Genomic DNA, 11,395 nt, shown 5'->3' with positions numbered 1-11,395 from the left:
TATAGTAATTTTTTTTACCGAAAATAGAAAGACTCAAATCTATTATCTTTTATTTGAGTATATGTATAATAATATTGGCTGTCAAAACCTTTTCTTTTTCATTTATATACGGGATGACCTTTTTTGTTTTCAAGTTTTGTCATATTTTTTTTTTATCAAAGATAGGAAGATTTAAATTTATAATTTTTAGATGAATATAAAAAAATTATCCCATTTGAGTTATAGCTAATTGGCTCAAGTCTTGCCATATTGCACTCTTAAAATTTTGTTGATAATATTAATAACAAATAAAATCTTACTCTAATGTGAAATAGCAACATATACATAATAGGAAAAGAATGGAATCTTGAAAATTATAATGGACTTTGTTAGATAGACAATGATTTTTGTGAATAATATTAACAATGGGTTTTAAAATTGGCCTAATAAAATAAAAATATATTACACCCCAAATTATTTACCTAAATCTTAATACTAGGATAACTATCTGCACACTTAGTAAATTGAACATCCGATATATCCATTGTTCACATTATTTAATATTTTCATTATTTACCTATACTTTTTCAATTATAATTATTAGATCAGATACGCTATTACTACATCACATCACGTCAAATTTTGTGTATATAACAAATGAAAAAGTATATGGAACCAACTCTGGATCAGCCAAAAATAAAACAACTTAATTAATTATAAATATAGTAATTAATTTTATTTATTTATGATTAAAAATATTGGTTATTAAATGTTTCATTACATTTAAATTAGGAAGAAAGACGTTGAGTATCATTGCAACGTGAATCACAGAAATTGATTCAATTAGCTTCCGTCTCTTCACCCTCCTCCCCTCTCTAAATGCCTAAAACATGATAAATCAGAAAATAGATTCAAAACCATCCAATATACAAAGAAAAGAAACATCCTAATACCTAGCATAAGCACCATTCACGTAGAGGTTTTAGATTCACTCAAAGGTATTTGGCTGGTTTTTTGCTGAAACTATCTTAGTTCCCTAGCATTATTGATAACAAATAAATCTTTGTAGTCATATCTAGAGAAAATCGAGATTTTACGTGAAATCGAAAAAATAAATAAAAAACGTAAAACGTAAAATCTTAACAAGATTTAAATTGTAAAATCGTCAGACTTAGTACAAATTTCGTAAAATCGATAAACTCATTTAAAATCGTAATATCGGAAGATTTTAAGAGTTAAATCGAGATTCTAGCTACTATGGATGTATGGATACTGACATGGATACGGGACATAATACGATACGGGATATGCAGATATACAAATTTTAAAATCTGATAAGACACGGAGTTGGATACGGGACATAATACGATACGGGATATGCAGATATACAAATTTTAAAATCTGATAAGACACGGAGACACGATATATATATAGAACATAAAGTATTTTTTAGATAAGTTACAATGAATTTTAAATATTTTATTTGTATTAAAATATAAAATAATTTTTTAACTGTTAATGTCTTCTTTTAATTATATAAAAGTATTTAAAATATTTTTTATTTTAATAAATAATAATATATTATTTCTAAACTCATTTTAATAATATATGTTAAGAATAAGGCTGGATACACCGACACGTGATGGTATTTAGGTGTGTCCAAGTGTGTTCAAAAAAGATTTTTTTATTTTTTATTAAAACACGGTTGAATATAGCACACATGCGTGTCGGACGAGTATCGATAAATGTCATGTCTAAAATATGTCCGACATACAAATACGGTAACTCAACAAAATATCCGTATTTGATAGGATCATACTCAATCGCAATATACCTTGAAAAATATAAGTAAAAAACGATTATCACCACGTGATCTTTTTACAAATAATTTATTTAATGACTAATTTGTAAAGTTGACTAATATAGTATTCACAATGGCCAGTTGGGCCACATAAATAATTCCTCATAGGAATAAAATCTCGGAAATTAAAGTTAGCACGTCAACAAACGCTGTATTCTCGTTAGATTTTGTTTCTATGAATAAATGTGAAATATCAAATAAAATAAAGATCACTGTGTTCTGTTCTGTTTCTGTATGTACTCACTCTCCATCTCTCTTCCTCCCTTCTCGTCCGTCAACCTCTTCTCTGCGCTGCGCAGCGCAGGGAATCAATGGTTACCAAAGCCACCGACTCCGCCTCCAAACCTCAGGTATCATTTCATTTTTATGTTCTTTTTCCTTTAGCTGCTGCTGATTCTCCTTTTCTAACATATCTTTTTCTTCTTCTTTTTTTCGCACTGTATTTCGTGTGTTAACGTTATTTTAGAATTCATCTACGTAATAGTAACACTGCTACATTTTGTATCTTGTTGTATTCTGATGCGCTGTAGTTTAACGTGTTCCTCTATGTACCAAATAGAACCATAATTGAGCTCACTTGTAGTTGTAGGGCTTTAATCTCCAATTTAAGCTCATTATTTTGTTTCCAATCATTCGTTTCTCTGGAAAATGGCACGTGAATCCTCTGTGGGATCGCGTTGGAATTGAACTTCCCATTCGTTATATGCATTTTTCTTTTCTTTTGTTTTTCAATTTCCGTAGCCAGAGTTGTTATTCACAGAGGTTGATGATTTTGTACTATTTTTTGTTTATTCTGAATGTTAATGTATGGTGTTCTGTGTAATTGGTTTATTTCTTTATTTAGTTGTATTATATAATGTTACAGAATCAGCATGGAGAGCCAATGGAAGATACTAGTGGAACCTTGGCGAGCAAGATAGATCAGATGAGGAAGCAAATCCAGGAGGAGAGAATTATATCTGTCAAAGTAAGCTTTTAATTGAATGACTTGATTCATGGAAAGGGTCCACCAGCTTTGAGATGTTGTGTTTTACAAGTTACAGTCAAGTAATTTCTTTGTTCGTTCATTGTTGAGCGACCAAAGGCTTTATTTAATTGGAATTTCGGACCCCAGCTTTGTGGTTTCTTATTTGATTTTGTTTCCCTCAACTGTTATATGGAATTCTCTTGTTTTAACAGCTTGCTAGGTAGCTTGCAGCTAATATCGCTCATGTTTTTTGCAGGAAAAATTACAGAAGAATGGTGAGAATCTACAACATCAGATTTCAGCTATCTTGTCAGTTATCTCAAGTTGGGACTCATCACAGACCAAGGAAAACAGGGCCAGTGAAATGCTTTCTTCAAGAATTAACCAACCTCAGTCTAAGTACCTTTCTTTATTTCAACTTTTAGGAGAGAACAATCCTCATGGAATACCAGCACCAAGTATCAGGCTTCCATCCATTGAAAAAATACCAACATATACAACTTGGATGCATTTGGCCAGGTACATTTGAATTTTAGGCACCAAATATTAAACTCCTCTTCATATGTTCCCACTTCCCAGTATCCAAAATATACCAAAGTGAAAATACATGTTTCTGGAATTGTATTCTCTTTAAATGGTGATCTAGTTTAAGGAGGGTAGACATACATGTCTGCAAGTGAAGACATTGTTTCCACTGCTTAAACTTGTGACCCCCTAAATCACAGGTTGTAATTTTATTGTTACATCATGGCTGAATAAATAGAGAATTTCATCTTAAATCGTATTTGAGCAATCCATATGCATACTGCATTATGTTTTTTGTATTCTCTTCTAAATATCACATAACACAGAAATGAGAAAATGAGTGAAGATCAGTCAATTATTGGTAGAAGACGCATCTATTATGAGAAACATGGAGGTGAAGCACTGATATGCAGTGACAGTGATGAAGAATTAACAGAAAATGAGGGAGTTAAGCATGAATTTTCTGAAGGTGAAGACCGGCTTTTATGGTAAGTTAAAATGGAGATGCTTTACTTGCATGTAGAAGTTCTATTTATTTGAACAAAGACAAAATGCCAAGACCAATGGATCCTGACAGCAGTATTTTGTCATTAGATATACTGGTCCTCATTTTTAACATATTTAATTTCTGAGTAAGATAGATACTTTGTTTCTCTATGGTTTTTTCTTGCTGCTGTTCAGGAAATAAGACTTATTGTGATCACACGATGTTCAAATTCAAATCTTTGCTCATAGTGCATTATTTTCTATTTTATTTTAGTGTCCATGTTTCCATTCTCTAGTCTCTACAATTACAGTCTTTGACTCTTGAATTTATTTAGGATGGCATTTGAGGAACTTGGGCTAACTGATGAGGTATTGAATATTGTTAGTCAGTTTGTTCAGGGTACCAGTTTGGAAATTCAGGTAATCTAAAATATTTTGTTGACATTATTGTGTGCTATGCTTGTTAATCATAATTTGGTATTGCAAACATAAGTTGCAGAACTGAGATGTATCTTGAGAAGACATATTTATGTATCAGGATAGGTACAAAGATCTCAAGGCAAAAAGTATGGGGAGGCAGAATCAGCACCATGAAGATTCTGGAGAATACAAACCTCACATTGGCATATGTTTGGAGAAAAGCCTGAGTGCTGCTTTAGATTCTTTTGATAACCTTTTCTGTCGCCGTTGCATAGTACATACTAAAACATTATCCTTCTAACATTATTTGTTAATCATGTGGCATCCGATATGATATTAAAATAGTGCCTCTGCTTTCTGATTTCTTCCAGCAGCTGTTTGACTGTCCCCTGCATGGATGTTCTCAGCCTTTAATATATCCTGTAAGGAACAGTACTTATGTTTTCTTCAACTTCAGGAGTGTTTGGTATACTTTTAGTTTTCATTTCATGTTTTGTCAAGGAATTAGTTGAAGAAACCAAAATTTTGTTTATTTTTATTTCATGATATCTTGAAAATAGAACATGGTAAAGAAAAATGATGGAAATCAGTGAAATACATCAATTAAAATGAAAACAGATATCAAACAGGATATGTTGTAAATGGTTGGCTCCAAAACTAAATTAGATTGATGCTCTACTTCACAGAGTGAAAAGCAGCCAGTTTGGTCTGAACCTGAAGGTGACCGGAAACCATGCAGTGACCAATGTTATCTTCTGGTATTACACTTCTCCTTGTCTGAGAATTCGGTTATTATTATTATTTCGAAGCAGGGTGGGAAGAAAGTAGACCTTTTGCTTGCTTACAACATCAAATTCTATGAAAATGGTTCTCGTGAGATTATTTTTCACCCTGTTGGCATTATGTTCTGGACATATTCATTGTAGGAGGGGTTAGTATGCTGTGAAGAAAATTGGCTGAATATGTGTGTTAAGTGGTTGTTTATTTCATTGACCGAAGTTACTTAATAATACATGCTTTCCACTTCACTTTGGATGAACTATTCTATATATGTGTATGGTTACAGAGTTGCACCTAATCTCATTTTACTTTCTTTCAGTTAAAGGATGTCAAGATGTTGTCAGAATACTTGACTCCTGGGTCCTTGCAGGGTAAGATAACTGCAACAGAAGAATCAGATGAGATATTGGCACCTTCCAGTGGAGAGGGGCCAAGTAATCAAAGTACTAAAGCTATCTCACAGGAAGAAAGACGTCTCACAGAAGATATTGGTTGTTGTGGAGATCTCAAATCTGATGTTCCTGTCCCAGAAATTATGGGGAAACGGAAGGTCAAAAATAAGTCAGACTCAGCATTACGCGATTCCATATTGCCTCCTGACGATTCTCAGACTCAGAACTCTAGTAAAAAGATGAAGAAAATCTCAGATGATATAGTTACTGGAAGCAGTGACCTAAATTTGGATGCATGCAATGAAGAAAAACAGAGAGTTACTCATGCATCATCAGAAGTTTCTGCTGAACATACTTCTGGTAGCAGTGGTAATGTAAAACCTGACAAAGATGTTGTGGATAGGCAAAAAGATACCAAAAATGAGATTGAATTTAAGAATTTGTACAGTTCAATGGAAGGGCAAGTTGATGAGAAGCTAAGTTTCTCAGATTGGAAAACTCTAGAGAAAGAATTATATTTCAAGGGAGTAGAAATGTTTGGAAGAAACAGGTATGGAGCATTCTGCTTTTTTCATCACATAAACCATGGACCTGTTGGTTTAAGCATCATTCAAAGTGTATTGAATGCTTTTCTTTCCTTCACAGTACTGAACTATATTTCTTTTCTGTAATGTTCCAAATATGATATTTGTACTTATAAATTAGTAAAATATTTTCGTTACTTGTGCAGTAATTGTTTTTATTGAAATATGTTTTATGCTATTATAGTTGATAGTTACTTTTGAAGTTTTAATGCACTAAGTGGTTATTGTCTCCTGTTTGTTCGAGTAATAAAGCAACTTTTAAATATACCTGAATATAATAATTTTGATATTTTGTTGGAAACCATTATTTAAGTGTGTGCTCGTGTACAATTCACTCTCTGCAGCTGCCTTATAGCACGGAACTTGCTTTCTGGCTTGAAGACTTGCAAGGAAGTAGCTACTTACATGTCATTTCCCCACACCTCCAGTAATGGACCAAGTTCAATCACGGACGAAAATGGAAAAATCACTGCAAATCGCACGGTGAGAATCACAGCCATTCATTCATACCACTCTGTTGTCTTCTGTCTCTTGTGTTCTTTCTTGTCTTACTGAACTATTTTGTCCATTTAAGGATTCAGCTTCTACACTAGAATCCAATTTTGCAATTTTTTGTTGTGATGAATTTAATTAGCATTACTTAGATGATAGTGAATTGCTTTGGAACCTGGGTTATGACGTAGGACCAAAAGATGTCATCAAGGTCACGGACGCTGCGGAAAAGGGGCAAAACAAGGAAATCTAAATATTCTTCTAAGTCTGCTGGCATCCCATTTGCTTGGAAAAGAATTGCTTCTGGGAAAAACCAATCTATCAAGCAGTATACCCCATGTGAATGTCAGACAATGTGCGGAAAGGATTGTCCTTGTCAGACTAATGAAACTTGCTGTGAAAAATATTGTGGGTATGTTTGTGCACATTCTCTACTAAGAAGGCAATAAATGCAGGATATTCCATATTACTCATTTCTTGTATCGCTTCGTTTGAATTTGGTTGTTGGCCTTGATCCATAGCCCAAAGCCCCAAAGTTTCAAGGTTAATGATGGTGGTCTGGGTATATTATCAAATATGTTTATGTATATCTTTGAACTCAAAATAAGCAAGACATTGTGCTGTCTTGACAAGAGTATACTGTATACGTACTATCAATAAAAAGCTTTCTATGGAAAGAAACTTTTATATGCCAGAGAAGGTTTCAAAATGCAGTTTTGACTTAAATTATGCACCAAATATTTGTTACAAATTATGTTCTAAACATGATAAAATTATTTTTTCACCTCAGGTGTTCAGATATCTGCAAAAATAGATATAGAGGATGCCATTGTGCTAAGAGTCAGTGCAGAAGTCGACAATGCCCATGTTTTGCAGCTGGACGAGAATGTGATCCAGATGTGTGTCGAAACTGCTGGGTTAGGTAATGTCAAATTACAACTATTCTTACCCCCTAAACTTGATTTAATGTTGCCTAGTTTTCTTTTCTTTTATTAACTTTTCTTTTCCTTTTTTATCATTTTGCTTGACAATTCTCAGATTTATACTTCCTCATAGAGACTACAGAGAAAGTCATAAAAATTATTTTTGCCATCCACAATGCAGTACATCTATCATATATCATAAATTTTTCTTTTTGCTTCTGATCTAGTTCATGCCTACTTTGAAGAGTCAAATTGCAACATTTTAATAATTTTTTCCATGCGATGCACGCAAGTATCCTGGTTTCAGGAAATATTATTTTGTTTATGATAGTGAGGCAAAAGCATCACAAATTCAGCATTGGAGTAATGTTTTCCAATTATTAGTATTTAGTAGTTGTGCTTCAGATAAAAAAGGCACTCCCAATGTTTGATTATTGAGGATGACCAATGGGTATTTCTATATTATACCACATTAAAAACAAACGACCAAAGGGCTTAAACATGTAAGTTATAAGTGGCTTCGATTCATCTGAAATAAGTGTAAAGTATGCCCAATGGCATTACTAAATCTCTCTTGAAGCTATAAGTCAACCCATTTAAGAAAGAATATGTACCAGTGGAACTGGGCTGTGTCTTTTAAAATGCCTTGAAATATAACACATTTCTTTGTACAGTTGCGGCGGTGGTTCACTAGGGGAGCCACCTCGACGAGGGGATGGTCATTGTGGAAATATGAGGATGCTTTTAAGGCAACGACAGAGGGTCAGTAATTTGTTTGCTTGATAAGATTTTTATGTTTCTATCATAAATAGAACCTTAACACACATGTCTCATTGTTTTCCTTATTTGCATCTCTGTCAGATTCTTTTGGCAAAGTCATCTCTTGTAGGATGGGGAGCCTTCATAAAGGTTGGCATGCCAGTACTTGTTTGCTTTGTTTTTTTTTCAAAGGAATGTGATATTTTGTTTTCTCCTCACGAATTTATAATGCATTTCAGAACTCAGTTAACAAAAATGATTACCTAGGAGAATACACGGGCGAACTGATTTCTCATAAAGAAGCAGATAAGCGTGGGAAAATATATGATCGTGAAAACTCATCTTTCCTTTTTAACTTAAATGATCAGGCATGTTTCTCATATCAATCACCATTTTCTTGTAAACCATGGTGGTGTTCAGATAATTTCTCGTTTTACTATCCTTATGTTAGCTTTCATCATTCATCTCCACATCTCAGTGGAAGAATGTATCTATACCTTCAAAGTAATATTTTAAGATCTCACACCACCTGTTTCTTCAGTTGGTACTTGATGCTTGTCGCAAGGGTGATAAGTTGAAATTCGCAAACCACTGGGAAAGCCCCAACTGCGTTGCAAAGGTAGGTCGAGAAACTCAACTTTTATGGAGATTTAAACTTGCCCTTTGGTTTCAGTCTTCAGATCATTATTATATTTTGTATTGTGTATGCGTTGTATAGGTAATGCTGGTTGCTGGTGATCATCGAGTTGGGATATTTGCCAACAAAAACATTAACGCTGGTGAGGAGCTCTTCTATGATTATTGCTATGAACCAGAACACAGGCCACCATGGGCGGTTCCTAAAGGTGAGGCTTCTAAGAGAGATGAATCTGCTGCTAATCAAGGCAGGGCAAAGAAAAACCAATCTCATTGATGTAGCAAGGTCAAGCATGTATCATAAACAATCGCAGCATCCTACGAGTCTATGGTAAATACCAAGGGCATCTTCCATAAGGAAACCAAACAAAGAATCACAGATTCAAATATGAATAAGATCAAAGATACTGACCAAAAAAGGATAAGTGATCAGCAATTGAAGTTTAATTTAATAATTTTTTTAGGCTTATCAGTTTTCTAGATTTCAGCCTAGCAGAGTAAAGTTTGGTATAAAATTGTTGTAGGTATATGAAACTTTTCTATGCACTTTATCTTATTTTGCCAATTTTCGTGGTTAGTCAATATTTCCATTGATCAAAGCAGTTTTTTTTGTTTTTTATTTTTAGGAACGGGGGTGTTAACTTAATTCCCATTGTACTTGCTGCTACCGTTGATTACTTGGGAAAACCCTACCTACATTCCATATTTCCATCGGTTGGTAAATAAAATGTGAATTTACAATCATTTGCATTATATATATTTTTTCTATTCTTTTCTTTTGGCATGTAGAAATGACGAGATAAAGCTTTTTATACCAAAATAGAATAAAAATAATATCTAGACTTTTAACTCAATTGTTACAGAAATATTGGAAATGTTACCTTAAAAAACCTTTGAACTCAAAAACACCATTATTCATTACTCAAAATAAATAAATAATAAGAAATTGATGGCACAACAACATTAGAAATTTCTCTTTGTTAATGCAAAGAATTAAGTGAACTACAGTTGGATTGTGGAAGGCCTACAACAGTTGGTCATAGCATGCCTCCTGAGGGGGAAGAAAAATCAAGAAAAGAATACAATTTGGTTTGATTTATCCTATAAACCAAAAAGTAGCAGATTGGAATATTTGACAAGCTATGTACAGCTGCAATGCAAAGGAACTTGGCAGTCTCAAGTCTAATGCATCTCATGTCATCTTGTTTGTAAATGAAAATATAAGAGCTCATTCCATGTGTCTGGTACCCCTGGAAGGCACCAATGGCTACAATCTTGTATGCTGCGAGTTTGAGTTTTTCTTCCATAGATTGATGGGTGACCATCTATTCTGTACTCTGACAAACCAGTTATGTTCAAAATTGTCACTGGAGTTTTCATCTGCTTTATCATCTCCTCTGTTATTAAATTCTTCTCAGGATCTGTGCCACCTAAGGTTTCATTAAGAGGTTGTGTTGCTTCTGTGCAGTGTCCTCCAGAATTCCAATTCCCTCCCCTGTGTTGCACATATCGAATTCGGATTAATAAGTAGCCCTGGCTCCGAGTATTTCGGATACTGAAACTGTTCTTGCACAATGGATTTGTCAGTTATCATAATAAGCATACCTGAAATGAGATGGTGCTGAACTCCTGAAGAATACTTTGGTTTTCCTTTGATTTATGTGCCTGTCCACCCATGAGCCCCATGTTTTTAAAGCTTTCCTAAACGCCGTCGAAACGTCTAGCCGTGGATGTACTAGAGTTCCTTCCTGGTAGTAGTTGATCCTGTCATATGACCACAAAAATTACAAATGTATTTCATAAAAAGAATAGATAATTCAGCTATGAAGTATGATTGTATGAATGATCACTCATTTTTCCAAAACCGGCACGTTGTAAGAACAATAGAGAACATCATTCTTTCTCAGCAAGATTCAACTTTAGGCTATATATATTATCCATGTTCTGGAGTTTAGACATTTTATTTCAACTACAAGTAATCATGTCAGGTTCTATACTTTTTTTGACAAAATTTTAACCTATGAATGGCTATGATATCAAGACCAACAATTCATACACAAAGATAAAGGGTGGAGCTAACTACCCAGCCTTTGTTTTGTAATGTGACCACCAATGTGCGGTGTTGAAAACCAAAATATCAGCTCCTCTCCATCTAGATGAACCATGATCAATGGTGTCAAGTCGCAACGTCGGTCTCCGTTTCTGCCCTATCCTTGCCTTGCTTTCATGAACTAAGAAATGACTCGCATAGTATTCAACCGTGCATTGATAATCCTGCAAAGTTGAAAGTGCAAATATCTTATACTCCAGGCAATCCATTATGCAGCAACAAAAACAAAGTAAGGTATGCAGAATTACCAGAAACCTGAAACTATAGTTTCCCTTCTCTTTGGTAATTTTCCTTCCATGAGTTTCATACACTCTCTTTGGATCCTTGATAGCACTCAATAGCATGCACAACATTGATTCCCATTGATTCCTATTAATCGAATCACCCACGAAAACTAGTCGCTTCCCTCTAATCAACTCAAGCATTCTTGTTGCATTGAACCTTTGCAAGAAAATAACACAGTAGCTTATTGAAATTAACC

At 34.1% G+C, this 11,395-nt stretch overlaps 2 protein-coding genes across 6 annotated transcripts in view; one reads left to right on the top strand and one right to left on the bottom strand.

Moving 5' to 3' along the window:
• LOC107646072 (histone-lysine N-methyltransferase EZA1) lies at window positions 1,977–9,575 on the top strand. Of its 5 annotated transcripts, none has more exons than XR_001621619.2 (18): window positions 1,978–2,190; window positions 2,706–2,807; window positions 3,064–3,326; window positions 3,659–3,820; window positions 4,154–4,238; window positions 4,357–4,512; window positions 4,610–4,660; window positions 4,925–4,996; window positions 5,338–5,960; window positions 6,339–6,477; window positions 6,678–6,898; window positions 7,277–7,408; window positions 8,084–8,171; window positions 8,271–8,318; window positions 8,408–8,536; window positions 8,710–8,787; window positions 8,887–9,135; window positions 9,431–9,575. XR_001621619.2 is itself a non-coding variant. In XM_016350264.2 (18 exons), the coding sequence occupies exons 1-18, from the start codon at window positions 2,152–2,154 to the stop codon at window positions 9,079–9,081; spliced, it is 2,433 nt and encodes an 810-aa protein (XP_016205750.1). In that variant the 5' UTR covers window positions 1,978–2,151; the 3' UTR covers window positions 9,082–9,559. The 5 variants fall into 5 exon arrangements, 4 of the variants coding, with proteins under 4 accessions (XP_016205749.1, XP_016205750.1, XP_016205748.1 ...); XM_016350264.2 differs by having other exon boundaries at window positions 3,064–3,082; window positions 3,233–3,326; window positions 8,887–9,559; XM_016350263.2 differs by having other exon boundaries at window positions 1,977–2,190; window positions 6,687–6,898; window positions 8,887–9,559.
• Window positions 9,755–11,395, bottom strand: part of LOC107646073 (protein trichome birefringence-like 6) — a 2,592-nt gene continuing 951 nt past the window's right edge. The window contains exons 2-5 of the mRNA XM_016350265.2: window positions 11,163–11,355; window positions 10,888–11,078; window positions 10,410–10,568; window positions 9,755–10,299 (exon numbers count right to left, since the gene is read on the bottom strand). Coding sequence (XP_016205751.1) covers window positions 10,002–10,299; window positions 10,410–10,568; window positions 10,888–11,078; window positions 11,163–11,355 — 841 coding nt within the window. The 3' untranslated portion in view covers window positions 9,755–10,001. The remainder of the gene's footprint in view (window positions 10,300–10,409; window positions 10,569–10,887; window positions 11,079–11,162; window positions 11,356–11,395) is intronic.

The sequence above is a fragment of the Arachis ipaensis genome, chromosome B06 (assembly GCF_000816755.2).
Source record: "Arachis ipaensis cultivar K30076 chromosome B06, Araip1.1, whole genome shotgun sequence".
NCBI classification, from domain to species: Eukaryota; Viridiplantae; Streptophyta; class Magnoliopsida; order Fabales; family Fabaceae; genus Arachis; species Arachis ipaensis.
The sequence above is the reverse complement of the archived record's forward strand: the minus strand, read 5'-3'. Positions and strand labels throughout refer to the sequence as shown.

Coding starts and splice junctions, on each gene's coding strand:
- LOC107646072 (XM_021103903.1), top strand. CDS start 2,152: ATGGTTACCAAAGCCACCGACTCCGCCTCCAAACCTCAG. Junction 8,172..8,270: donor TTTTAAGGCAACGACAGAGG/GTCAGTAATTTG, acceptor CATCTCTGTCAG/ATTCTTTTGGCAAAGTCATC. Junction 8,319..8,407: donor GATGGGGAGCCTTCATAAAG/GTTGGCATGCCA, acceptor AATGCATTTCAG/AACTCAGTTAACAAAAATGA.